General features: G+C 45.5%; 1 protein-coding gene across 1 annotated transcript in view; it reads left to right on the forward strand.

Moving 5' to 3' along the window:
- Positions 1 to 11,995: 11,995 nt before the first annotated feature.
- Apcdd1 (APC down-regulated 1) overlaps positions 11,996 to 17,635 on the forward strand; it is a 30,481-nt gene continuing 24,841 nt past the window's right edge. The window contains exon 1 of the mRNA XM_032885879.1: positions 11,996 to 12,144. Coding sequence (XP_032741770.1) covers positions 12,087 to 12,144 — 58 coding nt within the window. The 5' untranslated portion in view covers positions 11,996 to 12,086. The remainder of the gene's footprint in view (positions 12,145 to 17,635) is intronic.

A 17,635-nucleotide genomic window follows, 5' to 3' on the forward strand; every position in this document is an offset into this window, starting at 1 on the left:
CCAAGCCCCTTTGTTGTAGAGGAACTTATGGAAGAGGCCACTGGCCAGCAGAGGAGAAATAACGAGAAGCCTGGAGCCTTGGCTGGCTGATAGTGGAGGATCACCAGCAAAAAAATAAAAGGTATGGGAACATGGCGTAGTAGTGGCATAGTCAGGCCAAGGCTTACAATGGAAAATAGGAAGAGACTTTCGTGACATTGTCAGTAATTGCAACAGCTCTGAAGCTATAGTTACTGGCCTTAGGACCCTGAGATATGTGTGAGAGAAGAAGAGCAGATGAGAGAAAAACCCCTGACATCTACTTAAATGAGAGGGCTGGCCTTCTGTAGCTCGTCCCTCTTTCCCTTCACGTTCTGTGGGAAAAGGTTTTGCAACCTGACCAAGCGCTCAGATTATTGAGATATGGGCTCTGTGTTACACAAGGTGGAAAACAGACGAGAACTAGATAACATACACAAGTCAGAACAGAACCAAAAGTCAACACCCAACGGCATCACCAGATTCTCCAGCTTAAAAAAATAAATAAATAAAAGGGCTGGAGCTCTAATGCAAAGGAAAGAAAATCTTATCTTCCTCTGAGCCCAAAACAAACATAGAAGATGCAAGCCTCCCACACACATCTCTGCTCTCCCCTAAAGAGAAGGACAAGCAGAATCCCCCACACACAGTGAGGTGCTGGGGGTGGGGTGTATTCCAGACAGGGCCTTGTGTGTCTGCCATTCAGTTCTATCTTCAGGGAGCAGGCTCATGGCTTCACTGCCATTCCAAACTAAACCTTGGTGAAAGTAGATGGCTTGGGACTTATGGATTATTTATATTTCAGTATAGGAGCTTGTTATGGCTAATCTTCATAGAATCTATAGTCAGCACAAAAACGGGTCTCTAGGAATTATCTGTGAGCAGTCATCTAGATTATGTTCACGGCAGTGAGAGGATCAACCCAAACTGTAGAAAGTACCCATCCCTGTGCTGGGTCCTGCCCTGTGTGGAAAGAAGCAAGCTAGCTAAGCACAAGCATTTTCTCTCCACTTCCTGATTATAAATGCAGACTTACCTTATGCTTCCATCAGCAGAACTTCCCCGCCATGATGAACTGTACACTCAAACCATTAAGCCATATAATCTCTTCCTTCCTGGAGTTGCTTCTGTTGGGTATGGTACTGCAGAAACAGGACAAATAGCTAATAACTCATCAGCTATTATCTTGTTGAGGGAACAGCAAAGACCATGGAATCACTCTGCTTGGTCCCTATGATGGTTTGAGTAGATATGGCCCCCATAGACTCATGTGTTTGAAAGGTTGGCCTGTAAGACTAGCACTGTTAGGAGGTGTGGCCTTGTTGGAGGAAATGTGACATTGCAGGTATGGGCTTTGGGGTCTCATCTTCAAGCTAGGCCTAGTGCTGCCTGTGGATCAAAATGTAGAAGTCTCAGCTCCTTCTCCAACCTGCATGCTGCATGCTTCTTGCCATGATGATAATGGACTGAATCTCCTAAAACTGTAAGCCAGCCCCAACTAAATGTCTTTATAAGAATTACTGTGGTCACAGTGCCCCTTTACAGAAATAAGACCCTGAGACAGTACCTCTCACTAGGAAGGGCAATCAAAGAAATAAATTCTGAACATGGGAAAGCAGACTTAAGTCTAGCATAGCATCACAAGAGAAGATTTTTAACTAAGAATCCATGTGGAAACCTGATATTCTTCTGTGTTCTTCTGATGAAACTGACCTCATATGCATTCAATGTCTGAAAGAAGGTGGTGTTGGCTAGGCACTAAATAGATGACGTACCACAAACACGTAAGGGTCCTGTTATGTTCCAAGAAATGGCTATCACACAGGGCCCGGTATATGGGGCAGGAGAAGGAGGAACTGGGAACTGCAGCTTCCTGGGTGCCCTGTCCTTTGGTGCCCAATGTTTGCCCTTGCTGAGGTTCCTGGAGGGACCAAGCACTATAGTAAATGCCTAATCCCACTTCTTAAGCCACTACTTATCCTCACAAAGGACTTCATCACTAACATGACAGTTACACACCCCACAAGGGCTCTGGGATGGTGCCCCAAGAGCCATTTTTTCACACTGGACAGACCCCATGGAAAGGGAAGGGAAAAGAAAGGAAAGGAAGGGGAAGGGAAGAGAGGGGAAGGAAGGAAGGAAGGAACGAAGGAACGAAGGAAGGAAGGAAGGAAAACCCGCATGCCTATCACAGGTGTCATTGCTTTTCTTGTTGAAAACTGAAAGTACATTGCCAGGTGTGTCATTATGACTCTCTTCCCACATGTTTCAGAAGGAGGAAAGTAAGAATGCAGTAGATGCTAAGAAAAACTCAAGAAAACTGGGGGGCTTCCAAATAAGCATTATCTGCTAGCATAGTCCCCCATGCACACGAGATTAGACTTGCCCCAGCAGAAAGTCCACATTTCAAAACCACATGTATAAGAGGAGGAATTTTATTTTCAGTAAATATGTGTCAGATCAAGAAGGCACTCTCCTTAGACAAGAGTTTTATTCTAAGACTTTCTGTCTTAAGGTTTCCATTGCTGTGATGAAACACCATGACCCAAAGCAAGTAGGGGAGGAAAGGATTACTTTGACTTCGACTTCCGCATCGTAGTCCTTCACTGAAGGGAGCCAGGGTAGGAACTGAAACAGGGCAGGAATCTGGAGGCAGGAGCTGATGTAGAGGCCATGGAGGGGTCCTGCTACTGGCTTGCTCCCCAAGGTTTGTTCAGCCTGCTTTCTTATAGATACCAACCCAGGGATGGCCCCACAATGGTCTGGACCCTCCTTCATCAATCACTGATTAAGAAAATAACCTACAGACTCGCCTATAACTTGATCTTATAGAGGCATTTTCTCAAATGAGGCTCATTTCTCTCCAGTGATGCTAGCTTGTTTGTTAAGTTGACATAAAGCTAACCAACGCACCATCCCACAATGTTTTTTTCCATATTCTCTTTTATTATTTGTTGTTCATGTTCTTTGGCTGTATGGAGAATTCATGTTTTTCAAGTTGCCTTGTGACAATAGGATTTCAGTTGTTACATATGAAGAATCCTCAGGTGCCAAACATGTTTAACATCCAACTTATTTCTTTGAGCTAACCTGACCAGTGCTTGGCAGGATGACATGTCCGCATAGATATAATTTTATATTCGGGGGATAATATTAGAATTGGTCACACATGGATATGCGCCCTGGTAATGGCTGCAATAACTGGTTTTGTATAGATTGTGCCTTATGGTGTGCACTCTCGTACTTTCTACACCCTCAGACTCAGACCTACACTCATGCTGGGCTTCCCTGGCCAGGATATTTCTTCTTGTCAGAGATGTGGATGCCTGTGTACAAAAAGAGAGGGAGTTCTTTATGTGCAGGCTGTTGGGCTGAAATGTTAAACTTGTACATTGTTCAGCGTACTATGCTGGACCAGTATTCTTCAAGTGGCCTTTACGCAAGGCATCAAAAGGAGTAGAGGCTAGACTGGAACAATGGCTTTCATGGAATTGGTGACAATATGTAATACATCAATTTCAGCTTGAAGTAGAATTGACCTGCTCTCACTTTGGTAAAGCACAGACCATGCCTGCTACTCCCCTCTAGCCACACTTTTGTCTCTCATTGGGTATTTTGGAAAGCCACCAAGCCTTAGCAAAATCATCATGGTTATGCAATGGCATAGACAATGTTTCCAGACTCTGTTTTTCATTAAAATATTAGAAAGGGGGTGTGAGACTGTGGAGGTATTGGGGGCCTGTGTGGAAAGGCAGCCACTTCCTTTTCTCTTTCCCCTTTTCCTACTCTTTTGGTTTGCTATATAACCTGGATGAACTCTTCCCAAGCAATGTTGTTCATAGGCCCCCTTACAAAGGCATAATAGCATATCACAAGAAAGGGACAGCGAGACTATTCTACAATGAAGACAAAACAAAACCAGGAGTGCCACAGATAATTACACTGTTACAAACTCCTTGTCACACTGTTACAAACTCACAGACATACTGTTACAAACTCATACAATGAGAAATGTATATGGCCCTCCGGAAGTTGAGCGGGACTGCTAGCTTAACATTCAGATCCTGCCCAAACAATAAAATCAAATAAACTATGTCTATCATCTATATAAAAATCTACTTGGATGCTGGGACAGAAGAGCCCAATGCAACTCCAAAAGAACCAACATCAACAATAGATAGAGTAGAGGAAAGACCTAGGTCCCTTGATATTTACAAGGGACTTAGTTTGAAAACTCTCTATGGATATGAAAATCCTTAGATGTTCAAGACCCTGGCATAATACAGCTTTCCAAACAACATGGTACACACACATGCTGTTTGCATATCACTGATCTAGACATTAAATCATCTCTGGATGACGTTACAACATAAATGATCTGTAAATAGTTGCTACACCCTAGGGCTACAGAATAGAGACAATTAGAAAAGCCTGTGCTTGCTCAGTTCAGTTCTACTCCCAAGTGTTCCATTGGCTTTTCGTTAAAACTATGATATAAAAGGCCAATAGCACCCAGTCAAAAGAAAATAAAGAATTGAGTCAACAGTTTAACAAACAATACTTCCTAAGACCCATGATTTCCAGTTTTTGATCATCGTAAGAGGAAATATGGGAATGAAGGGTGGAAGGGGACGATGACCTGATTCCCAGATATGTGACCCGGAACTCTGACTTTGAAGGGCCTCCGTGTCTTCATGTCTTTCACCCCTTCTGCCTAGCTGTCCCCACTCTCACAATTCACCCCAAGAAGGATGCTGCTGCCCGTGTTGAAGCAATCACTACAGGATTTTTTTCCCCTACCAATTTTTATAGTTTCTTAACATTCTCAGATCCAAGGGAAAACATCTGAGGCCGATGCAGCTATGAGGTGTGACTCCCTGTGGCTGTAGGCGTCTGTAGAATCTGTGTATTGGGATACCCATCCTTGCAGATGGGGTGTCCTGTCCTCATTGCTGTGTGGCTTCCCATCTGAATTCAGAGCAGCCAGCTGGGCCCTGTTAGTCTGCACTCGGAGGACTCTTCTTCTTACACATGCCAGCCCTGTGGCTTGAACTGAGTGAACTTGCTGCCATGTCTGATTCTTGGTTCAGGAACTCCCTAAGGGCTCAGCTGTCCACTTGACTGACTTTCGTACTTCCCTATTGATTTGCACAGCTTTGTATACTGGGGTTTTATTGTTCTTCATTTGATTCAGTATGCTCATTGCCATTAAATATTTGGTTTTATCTCCTCCACTGAGAACTGAAAAACTAATAATTTAGGCATCTGCTAAAGCCTGTGAAAATTTTGGAGACAAATCAGGGGAAAAAAAGAACTCTAAGCATAGAATTGTTTTCTATGGTTTGGGGGTTAATTTTCACTCTTCATGGGTCAAAACATGGTTTAAAGAGCTTGTGTCTATTATGGAATTGTCTTGTTTTCTGTATAAGGATGAGAATGGCATAAATCATCAGGTTCTGCAAACAAGACTCTAGCTTAGGGCTAGTCTTTCTTTTCCTGTCAAAATAGCCCTGATGTCCCCTGGACTTCTCCAAAGTACATGAAGACCAGGAGATCTGGAAGTCTTTTGAGCATTAAAAAATTGCCACTAATTGTGGAGATTAAACATCACTGTAGGTCATGCTGACCCCTAAGAGGCCACCGGGGAGACGGAGTGTTATTAGGCAGGACCATTTCTACACAGTCCATTTCTCTTTCTATACAGGACTAAAAGCATGACTGCACAATGGAATGGACTACTTATTCAGCTAATATCAGGACCCCCGGAGCAGTAATCAACCTTCTAGTCACAGGCAAGTCCACCTGTCTACCCTACAGATGGTAATATCCAATCTGAAAAATCATCTACCTCTTCACACATGAAACTGTGAAACTAACAGTGTCAATAAATATGTAAACATCTACAAATGAGTAACGGACGGATATTTTTGCCTTGTGGGGCGAAGGGTAGGAAACGCATGACAGAGATTTAAAGCTGAATGAGGTACTTGCCAACCTAAGGGAGAAATCCTATGAAGCTGTGACTTTGCAGTAGATCATTTGACCTCTTTGGCCTCGGTTTCCCATCTGCAAAGATAGACTGAGAGAGCTGAGCTAACAACTAAACACAAAGGAGCTCGGGTAGAGTGGCTGGACATGCTGGGAGCTAGGGAACCATGGCTTCACTGTGTACGGCACCAAGGACTCATCCCACTGGGTCCTGAGCATGCCATGCAGAGCACAGTTTTCTTCTTGGCTTTGACTTTGGTCTTTGGATGGTGGTCAAATGGGGGAAATGTGCTTAACTATGTCTCTGGGAAATCAGGTGTTATATGGACTCAATAACTGTGTTATCAAATCAGTGAGACTAATATATCAGGAACACATCATATCATTGGATTTATTCTGTCTGAATGTCATCATTCGGTTCTCTACATTCATCTTCAAATAAATGCTTCCTTCAAAGATGTATGTTGAAATTCTGCCAAGCAATCCCCAGTTGTAGTTGCATATGACAAGTAATGGGTGCTGAGCTATTAGGGAATAGTAAGTGATTTTAATTGCCCACAAGCTTAAGTTTTCTCTTTACTAAATATGAATCATATTAACAATTAATATAAATATGAATAAAGCACATTTCCTAAATCTTTGTTTAACCTTCACAATCACATCTTTTTCAAGCCAAGCCTGTATGGATGAAATTTTACAGGATGCCAAATTAAAATAATGGGTTCTAAGTCGTGTCATGAGTATGGTTCATACTGAATTGTTAATATTGTACTACCCACAGTAGCAAATAAAATAATCCATGAGTTATAAATAGCAAAAAGCAGTATTTCACCCTCCTGTGGGGGCAATTTTGCCACAGTTGAGAACGCAGGGCATAATATAAATGTATTCTTGTTAAGTTTGATAATCCACTCAGGTAAATGCTTAACTATGTGCAGGCACCTGGTCAAATATGATACAAGAGTTTGATCAGAGTAACACGCCCCAAATCACATAGCCAAATTACCTGGCTCCTTAGCATTTGGGATGTTCTTGATCTCCATGGGTTGTTGCCATTGTGGTTGCTACCTGCAGTGCTGAGAATGGAACTCATGGAGTTGCATATGCTAAACAATGCTTGACCACTGACCAGTGCCCTTGGTCTAGCCATATCTGATAAGGTTCCAGAGGGTTAGAGCTCACATCTAGGTGTATCATAACACCTTCCCGCAGGCCTTGGGGAATGCCAGTGTTTTTGTGTCTTCTTGTGGCTGTCATGGGGTGTCTTTTCAGTGACTTAGAGTACCACTGCCTTTGTACGACTCTGCACTGATCATCGAAGCTTATCATGTCTCAGGTACCCAACTGACAGTCCACCTTGTGAAGGACTTGTGAAGACACCAGAGGAGGAAGAACAAAAACCAAATATCAACTCTTTCTTTCTATCCTCAGAAAGCCAAAATCTCTAGATGAGCAGATCAAGTTCTTAGGTAGGCAAAGTCATTTTACAAGAATGTCAATTTTAGGAGTTACAAATCTCCCAACAATGGACATTGGGGCATGACCCCAAGCGTTCCAGGTCTGAGTCTTCCCATGAGTCACACCAAATAAACTGGTGACAGATGGCGAATGTCAGGCTAAGTTGTATCACTCTCACATGTCCTTGCTTTTGGGTGCACTTAGTCCTCTGCAGCTGGCCAGCATACCTGGGATGTGTACACCATAAATGAACTACTGAACAGAGGACTGGTCCCCTTCTAGCCCGGCATCAATTTCCTCTGGAAGCCCCCAGTGCATTGCAAATGACAATGCAATGTGACGTGTAATTGATTAAGGTCAGAGTCTGTGCCATTCAAAGTTACATCCAATCTGTTGTATTATTTTAAATCATGTTTGATCTAGGAAGTGAGTTTAAAATATACAACTCTTAGGAGAATCCTTTCTAAGGATACCCTAACCCTGGGCTGAGAAGACAAGAGCCAAGGCAGTAATTTCCAACCTTCCCTGCTTCTAGTCTTCAGGAATCCATTCAAGTCACAGACCTGGTTCAGACACCCAGCATGTTGTGCGGAGATCAACTCCTGGTGACATCTCCAGTCTGAGAAGAGAGGTTGCAAAGTGCTTTCAAATGTGTCTAGTATTGAGCACGTTTTGGAAGGTACACTTACCACTACTTTGCACTCCCTTAAATGTATCAGTTTCTTCAAGAATGGAGAGCCCTGAATCCTTGGAGCAGCAGGTGGCTCACAGGGTAACACATCATTAGCTTGATTTTAATAAGAATCGTATTAGAAAACTAAATGGCGGCATGTGGGGGGGCGCGTCTCACTTGCTTTAGCAACAGTAATGTCGGACTTGTCTTACTGTTTCATGGAGCTTAAAAGCCGTGACACATACTGCATATGTATGTGTGTCAGTTACTTTTTTATTGTTGTGATAAAATGCTATGACCAATACAGCTTCTAGAAGGAAGAAGGATTTCTTTGGGGCTTACAGTTGCAGAGGGTCAGAGTCCGTGATGGCAGAGCGGAGGTAGTAGGTAGTGGGTGGCTGGAGCAGTTGAGAGCTCACCCCTCAAACCACAGACAGGAAGCAGAACACAAACTGGAAATGGTTTGAGTATTTTGAAGCCTCAGATCTTCCCCTCAGGAGCCTACTTCTTCCAACAGAGCCATATTGCCTAGTTCTCCTCATAGAGCCACCAACGGTGTGAACCAAGCGTTCAAATGCCAGACACTTTCGCAGGATCTCTCATTCAGACAACTACTGCAGATCAAGCCAAACTGATCCCTGGATACTGTGAGATGTTCCATACCCACTACAGCATTGACCCCTGCTCAAAATCCACAGCAGATAGGACATGTCCACAAAAACAGACTGTTTGGTGAATGTGTTGGGACCGGCACAGGTCCTGGGAATTCGGAGGATGCCATGTGGCTGAGAACATAGCTCTTTACACACACTCATCCCCATCAATAGACTCAAAGAATTTGGAGGGGGAGGGGACTTAGAACATTCTACCAAGCTTGCTGATTCTTCTTAGAGAATCCTGTTCAGCTCTCTGTTTCAGGGCCCCTTCCATCGTTGCCAAGACCTGAGCCACCTGGCTCTCCCTTATTGCTCTGAGGATCCTGGAGTCAACAATTACCCTTTCATCTCTTTAGCTCTTCCCAACTCTGTTCCTCTGGGCGCAGAGCCCAACATAGTCATTCCAGGACAGATTTATACTGTGCTTTTTTAAAATTCTTCTTCTTCGGAAGTAGGTATGCTAACAACAAAGGTTGAAAGCTATGCCGTACCTAGAGTGTAGTGCAACTGCAATACCAGTTACTCGGGAGGATGAGGTCAGAGGATCATTTGACTCTAGAAGTTCAAGGCCAGCATGGCAAAGATATCGAATAGAGTCATGGTCTAAAAGAGAAAGGAGAAAGAGGAGAAGGGAAGGGAAGAAGGAGGAGATGGAGGAGAAGGAGAAGAAAAGGAAGGAGGAGGAGAAGAGGAAGAAAAGCAGGAGGAGGAAGAGAGGGAAGGAGGGTGGATGATGGGGAGAACGAGCTCATTTGTTGGGGGTGGATCTAAAGTAGGCAGTAGGCAGGACTCCATTGGGACATTTCTGAGTATAATCATGTTGAGATGGTCCAGCACTTAGATCTAGGAGGGTGCATGGGGGAAATTCAACTGACAAAACAAATTTCAAACTGCTGACATCATGCAAGCTTTGTTTATGCCACATCAGTAAGACCAGCTAGGAAAACAAAAGTTGAAAGAACTTGAGTGTCGGGGATGATGCCAAATTACAGCTAGCCTTTTGGTTTTACTCTTTTTGTTTTATTACCTAAATAACACAATCAAATAACAACTGAAGTCCGACGCATTACCTATTTTTCTGCCCAGAGATGACGAATGACCTCCATAGTCTTGCTTACTGGAAAGCACCACCTCAAAGTCCTTCCTATATTGTCAGCTTGTTTCAAATATTCCCCAATAGACTAAAAGACATTGCAAGATTAAGAGGCGTAGAATAATTAAATACTACGTCGTAAGTGTTCCTGGTGACGGGTCCAGTGTTCCGCTTAAGTGGGCAAGTGTGCTGTTCATGTCACTTCCAGCTGTTCGACATCTCTGAAGGAACAAGTTCAAGGTTTAGGATGAAAATCTGATTAATCCTTGGGAGACACTCATAAGTTCAAAGTCTTGTTCTCTAGACAATGGTTGGCTACTGGAATCTAGTAACTGGGGTGATCAATGGCCAGGAATAAAGTTCAGCCCAGAAAAACTGGACAGAGCAGGAAAGACAAAATACAGCTCGATCCCCTCAGGCACCGTTTCTTTCAACTTCAAGATTTGCAGGCGGTGGCATGGCGCTTTCCTGGCGCTTTCCCTCAAGTCCTCGTTCACCTCTCGGCTGCTCTGCTTTACGATCCTGCATTAAGGATGGGAAGATAACAACAGGAATAAAAACACAACCGTGGCTATCTGTAGCATCACATTAAAACACTCGTGCACAGCCCAGGGAGAAGAACCTGGAACAGTGGGAACTGTCCAATGCTAAGGGCCAGCTAGTTTTGAAAGTCTAATGCCCAAGGAGTTGAATTATTGCATTGTTCAAAAAGGCAGAAACCCTCTTGGGAAATCAAGCATGTAGCTGAAGTGTTTTATTAGGAAAAACACCAGCAGAGTTGAGTCAAGAAATGTTTTTCACTCCATCTGGTCTCGTGTCTGTTCTTTATACCAATTTGGGGAGGAGGTGACCTGATGGTCATCTTTGAGTTTGGTAATTTTTTCCCCCATGGGTGAAGAGGGGGCTCAGGCAAGACTTTTGTAGAGGGAGGGGTTTCCAGGTAAGTCAGCTACAGGACTGCCCGGTACAGGACTGAAAGAGAAGAGAGGAAGCGGTCTTGCCCTGGGATATAAAGTTCAATATGAACTTGAACAGACCACAGACCACAAATTAAAGCAGCTTCTTACTGGTTATTCATGCTGTGGGAGAAAACGACTCCGAAGGAGCCATGCAAGTTTCTATGAAATTTTCCCAGTTTCAACAAAGCCTAACAGGAAAAGGGTGGCAAAGAGAAAGGACTCCTGCCCTCTAAACCCTGTGCTGGACAAGTAGGGGCCAGCTAGGTTTTGGTGTTTCCTAGGCATAGACTGGTAGTATTTGAAGAGAACACTGCGTTCTCCAACCTCCTCTCCTCTGTTTCGTAAGTTCTCATGCAAGAGCACACCCAGACTTTCTTTTTTTAAAGCTCGCTTGGCTGGGATACTACTAAAAACTTAAGTCCTAAAGACCCTTGCCACTCCCTTGCAAATGACTTCTGCAAGTGGAATGGAGAGGAAGAGTCCAAGACTGCACAGGTTTGAGGCTGCGAGGATGAATGGAATAGAAGGTGACAGCAGCGCAAGCTGCAATTGCCTGGACCAAGGGTCTCAGTTTTCAAGAGTAACCAGTCGCGGAGCAGAAGAACAGAAAAGGGGGTGAACTTGTGGAGATGGGCCCAGGCAGCCGGGAAAGGCGGGCCTTTGAGGGAGAAGGGGGAGAAGACTAAAGAGCTGGAGCCCTGGAGGAAGTGGGAGAGGAGTGGGAGGAGATAGCAAGGAGGCGGAGGAGAGGCGCGGAGACCTCAAGCTGAAGGGAGGGCTAGGAGAGCAGGAGAAGGGGCGGGACTCAAGGCGTGGCCGCAGGGACACCCCGCCCCTCCCAGGCTCCGCCTCCGAGCCTCCTGTGGCGCTCAGCAAATATGAAGAGACTCAGCCGGGGCGGCAGCAGCGGCCACTATACCTCCGAGCTGTGCGCGCCACGGCTGGGGCGGGCCTCCGGACTAGGGCTGGGAGCCAAGGGGCCGGGGAGGGACCGGGAGAGGCTGGGCTGCGGTTCGGAGTCCCGCGTTGACCGGGGCCCGACGGCGCCGAGGGAGCGCGCGCCCCGCAGTCCCGCGCTGCGCCCGCCGGGTATGGGGCGCGCCGCCGCCTGAGGCCCGGCCTGGCGGGCGCCCGCCGGGGGCTGCGGCCGCGGAGTCGAGCGCGCCCGGCAGCGGAGTGGCCCGCGCGCGCGATCGCGGGGGACCGAGACGGACTACAGCGAGGCCCGGAGGAAACCAGAGATGTCCCGTGTGCGCCGCCTTCTGCTCGGATACCTGTTCCCAGCCCTTCTGTTGCATGGTGAGTTCGGGGATGGATGGTTGAGTGGGGGAGTCCGGTCCTCCCATCGCCCGGCCACTGACGTCCGGAGTCGCGCCTGGTCGCCTGGGGCACAGTGCGCCCTCTTGCCCATTCCGGCCGGTGCTCAGAGCTCCTTCCCCCAGCGACTCCCACAGTGGTTTTTGCTGCTGCAGTGTTCTTTCTGAAAGGATGCGAACCTCGCCCAGATACTTTTTATCTCTCACATCCGTAGCTGCACAGCAGAGGGAAAACTTTTTATCCACTCCGAGGGCCTTTCCAGCTGCAAACTGTCACATAATCGCAGGCTTTGCGGTCCCCTTTCCACCGGTGTCAGAGCGCAGCAGGGGCTCGCGGTGAGGTCCAGTCCTTTACGAGACTGTAAAGAGAAAGCTGTGATGGTTTATAGGGAGGACACGTCTCGCGGCTGTTTGTCTGCAGTCTGAGGACCCGTGTTTGTAGTCTGCCTGCACCTTGGCTCCGCTTTGAGGCTTAATGTGCTGCTGGGTTCTCTGGGCGCAAGCGGACTCTTGGTAGCGGATCATGGAAGCCAGACTGAAGGAGCTGGACGCCCTGATCCCTTACTCTGGTGTGGGATCAAGTTTTCCTGGGCTGCTGCTTGCGCTGGTTCTCCAGGCTGCAGAACCACAGACGTCTGCTCTCGGAAGGGGCTCCAGAAATTGCACCGTGCAAAATAAGACAATTGCACTGGGGTGAGCAAAGCATGTTTTATGACAGGTGGTTGTTGATAGTTGTGGTAGGCAGTGGTGTGGTCGGTCCTTCTGTGGTCTAGGCAGTAGTCAGACATCTGAGGTTTCAGCGAAGTGGCTTCATGTCTCTCTTTCCTTAACATCCTCTGAAGTCATCCGAACCTGCCGCTGACCTATTGGGGCCAGGACTGTGGAACAGACCCGGACCCCGACCCCCACCCTGTGCCCCAGAGAATGAAGGGAAGGGAACCGAAGGCTTCTGGGATGCTCTTCTCTTTGTAGTCTTTGGGACAGCTTTCGGAGTTCCCCCGCAGGCTTTGTGGACCTGCCCGAGCGATTGATGACTAAGGTGTACACTGAGCCCCGACCATCCCAGCATCTTAAAAGTCAGAATGGAAGGCTCGCAGTTCCAGGGCAAAGAGAGAGGATGTATAATTATAGGGTTGGGCTTCTAGGCCCATCTGCTTAGAATTACAGAGCAGTTTTAATCTTTGGCTGAAACATGAAACAAATCAGAGCCAATGAGCAGATCAAACAGCAGCTGCCACACACACAAGAAAGAAGGAGAGGATGAAACAGGGAAAATTGCCCCCTCTTGGAGGAAAAAAAAAAAAAAAAACCTGTTGTAATGTCTGCCGGGGGTGGGGATAGTAGTGCTGTCATATAAAGAATTACTGAAAAGTTTCATATCCATAGACTATTTTGCATGAAACCATTGCCAGTTGAGCTTCAGGGACCATCTTTACAAATGTACCCTGGCTCCACTCTGAGCCTTTTGCTGCCTCTTGAGAAACAGGGGCTGTTATGATATGCCTACTCACCGATCCGACTGAGATAGAAATAGCAAGCAGATATAAAGAGCCCATCTATACAGGGGTATAGTTTGATCCTTGTAGCCAGAAATCTCCCACACTGAAGTCAGGCGTCTGTGATTACTCCATGGGATCTGGAGGTCTCCCCACTGGTGTCCGGAGAAGAACAAGAGAGGGAGGAGCTGCAAGAGGCAGCCTGGGCTGTGAGTAGGCACGGGGCCAGAGAGCATGCATGCGCGTTTACGAAGAGAACTTAAGATAAAAAGGGAGGTTTGAAGAGCTTAATTGGACAACTTTCACAGAGTAACGCAACTCCGCACTGAGTTTGCAATGATGCAACTATTAAAACAAAAGTCGCCCAAAGATCTATCTACTTGGGTCCAACAGGGAGGATCTAGTGCAAGAAGCAAACGCAAGGAGTCATTCAAGTTCCAAATGCTCACGGTTTACGGAAGGTTGGCCATAACGGGTTAGGATAGCAGAAAGCATCAGAAGGGATTTGAAATCCTTCCCTGCCGCAGTTTTTATTCGATTGATGCATTTTAACAGAACATGGGTGTTAACCCCAGAGAGGGGCTGATGAGCTGTCCCACTTAAGAGATAGGGGTTTTACAGGCTTCTAAAATATTCTGTGGCAAAAGCTAGAGCCTGCTCAATTATTTCGATAAGAGACACAAGTTAGAAGGAAATCCTAGAATGGATCAATGATTTCTTTCCTGATATGTAAGCATTTGATTCCCTAACTATGTGATACCATTTCACTACTTGTAATCACAATTCTGTACATAAATGCAAGTGCCCTCTAGTTGTGAGTGTGCGGGTAGCAACTTTAATACATTTCAGACTGCCCATATAGAAGATTTGCCTTTGCCGCACGGACAAGTGAGGTTAAAGAGGAAATCACAAAAGGCTTTCTGAAGGACCTGGAGGCGGATGCTGGTAGCAATGCCATTATGTACGAGATCCAGTCTTTGTTCAGTTCTGTAGCCACTTGGATTTCAATTCACCGAAAGTCACAAATCACCCCCAACTCCTATCCAGGAGTAAATTAGCTCTCACAGGACCTCAGCCTCTCTTGCTTTCATTCTCGTATACAACTGCTGATGTAGCTTGAGACCCAAGTTCAAAGTGTGATGCGCAGGCGTGTGCCTGTCACGTTGCTCTCCCCCCTTCTCAGATTCTGCAAACAACTGCACTTCTTAATCCAAATAAAACCCCTTGAGTGTCACAAAGGTACACAGCTGGCAGCTATCCATTCTCACTGTTTCCTCTGCTTAACTGGGAAGGCGCTTACGCTCACATGTCAAAGTTTAAAACTCATTCGGCTCTCGACACAGGCTAGCCGGGAGGTATGGAGAATATGGGGGGCTACACTGACCTCACAACTAGCATATTTCCATAGCGGAGCGGATGTTGGGAGAGAGTTGTTTCTCGAATACTGTTTATGTTTGTAGAACCCTTTGACTTTTCAGAGAAGTGGAGGCCTTTTCAGTTCTTCCCTCTGGTTTGGCTTTATTCTATCAGATGTTCAGGAGCTGAGGACATGGTTCAGTTGGTGAAGGGCTTGCCTTGCAAGCAACAGGGGCCCGAATTGGTCTCCAGAACCCACATAAGCAAATTTGTAATCCCAGAGCTGGTGAGGTGGAGACAGAGATCTCTAATCAGTCAGGCTGGTCTGCTTGAATAGTGGGCCAGAAAGGGGTGGGGAGGGGGGGAGGCAGGAAGGGGGAGGGGAGGAAGTTAGATGGTATCTGAGGCTTGAGACCTGAGGTTGTTTTCTGGCTTCCACATGCAGGATTATACGCATATGAGCCTACAGAAGACGACAGACAGACAGACAGACAGACAGACAGACACACACACACACACACACACACACAGCGGGGGAGGGGATAGACTTTTTAAAACTGCCAATTGCCAAATCAGTGCTTAACCAACAAATTTCAGGAAAACATTGAAATGGAGCACAATAGAGATCTTCAAAGCAGCCTTTGTAAGCAACAAAACATTTTCTTCCCTGTTCCTTCTCCCTCTTTGTTATTAAATGGAATCCTGAAGAGAATCAAAATTTGTTTGTACACAGTAAGGGGCAAGGACCTCAGGCAGATGTTAAATGTTCTCCTGTTAAATAGATGGGCTTGCATCATATGTGGCTGAGAGCAGTTCTCAGATCATGTGCGATGTGACCACGCAGCTGCATACTGGTTCGAGGCACGTGACAACTGGTACAGTCTAAGTAAAACATACACCACGTTGGAGCAGGGACAGGAGCTGGCATCCTGGAGGTGACACAGAGCAGGTGTGCCTGAGTTGAAGTGATTGCAGAGGAAACTTCAGGAAGACAACTGCCACCGTCTGCCAGGGCTGCATGCTATGTGTCGCAATTGTATGGTTGCAGGCTATTGCTGGGTTCTCCCCAGCTTCAGAGTGACTCACTCTGGAAAGTGGAATCGTCTTACCTAAGTATGAGAAAGGATCCTTATGAGAAACCACTAAGTGTATTCTGTTCCCTGAGTGCTCTCCGATTTGATTCATCCAGCTAGCCATTGTTCAAAACCAATGGTGTATCTGCAGGTTCACTACCAGTGTTACCAGTGTGTGTCACTGATTACTCAGTGCAGGGCTGAGGAGGGAGACTTCCCTTCTCTTGAGAATTCCTTAAGAGTATCTAATACTGATGAAGAAAAGACTCTTGAAAACCTCAGATCCAGGAGGGTGGCTAACTATAGGTCAGTGTACTAGTCTACGTTCAGGAATCCCACATATATAACACACACACACACACACAGAGACACCCACACACACACACACCCCACAAATATCACAATAAACATGCACCATATACAGTATACAAACATGTCCCCCACATATACATATATCATACGTATAAAACAATATGTATATTGCCCACACAATATAAATACTATTTATAGCACAAGGATTACATCATACACAGTACATAGATTCACATACCACATATGTATACATGGTATAGATATTATAGATATACCACAAACACCACACACATCATGTATTAAAACATATCATATCGACATACTATACATAGTACATATATATGCTGTATGAACCTATGTCACATATATGTGATGTACACCACATAGACACAGAGGACTTGGCCATCTCAGTTCAGCCCATATCCAGTTCAAAGGCCTTGGCAGACATTAAAATATGCCCACTAAAACCAAACATAGCCAGAAATTTCAATTTTTTGTTTTATTATTTTTATAAAGGATTACTATTTTCTGTATGAAGGTTTATAGACAGTATAAGCAGTTCTTTTAGTTCTTGTTTGCCACTGGACAGAAACTTGGGACTAAAACCAAGAGTGCGGTGTGCACCAGGGCCCACATGGTGTTTAGCTCTAGTACCGTCTGCAGCATACAAGCTCTTATTCCAGGACCTAGGAGCTACGCTGGAGCTGATCTCCCTGTATCCACTTCAAAGCATGCTCTACAGTAATGACTGCTCGTTTAATTGGGCAGGGCGGTTTCATGGATAAGTAATTACCTGTGGTTAGGCTAATCAGTCTCATTTTCTATATCAGTGCTAGTGCTGACTTGAGATACCGTACCCCTCCAATTATCGAGACACACACATTATGTAAAGTAGGGAAAGCTGCAAAGTAAGTTGAGAAAAGAATCCTTCAGAACCCTCTACCCAGAGAAAAATATTGCTAATGTGTTAATATTACATTTATTTACTTTTTAAAATTAGGTTTTAAACATTAGCAGATAACTCTAGAGACTGCCCTGACCAAAGTTTATTTCAGACCCAAGTGTGCTTGAAAAGTATTGTTTTCCAGTGAAAGCTGCATTGTGCTGTCTATAAAATGCCTTAGAAGAATTTTCTTCCCAGTAGGTCTACATAGCCATATGGAAACCAGGATCTGTAGATAATTCAGTTCTTAAAATATTATTGAAAAAAATCAAGGATTTAGCCCCATATACTTTT

The sequence above is a fragment of the Rattus rattus genome, chromosome 15 (genome assembly GCF_011064425.1).
Source record: "Rattus rattus isolate New Zealand chromosome 15, Rrattus_CSIRO_v1, whole genome shotgun sequence".
Classification (NCBI taxonomy): Eukaryota; Metazoa; Chordata; class Mammalia; order Rodentia; family Muridae; genus Rattus; species Rattus rattus.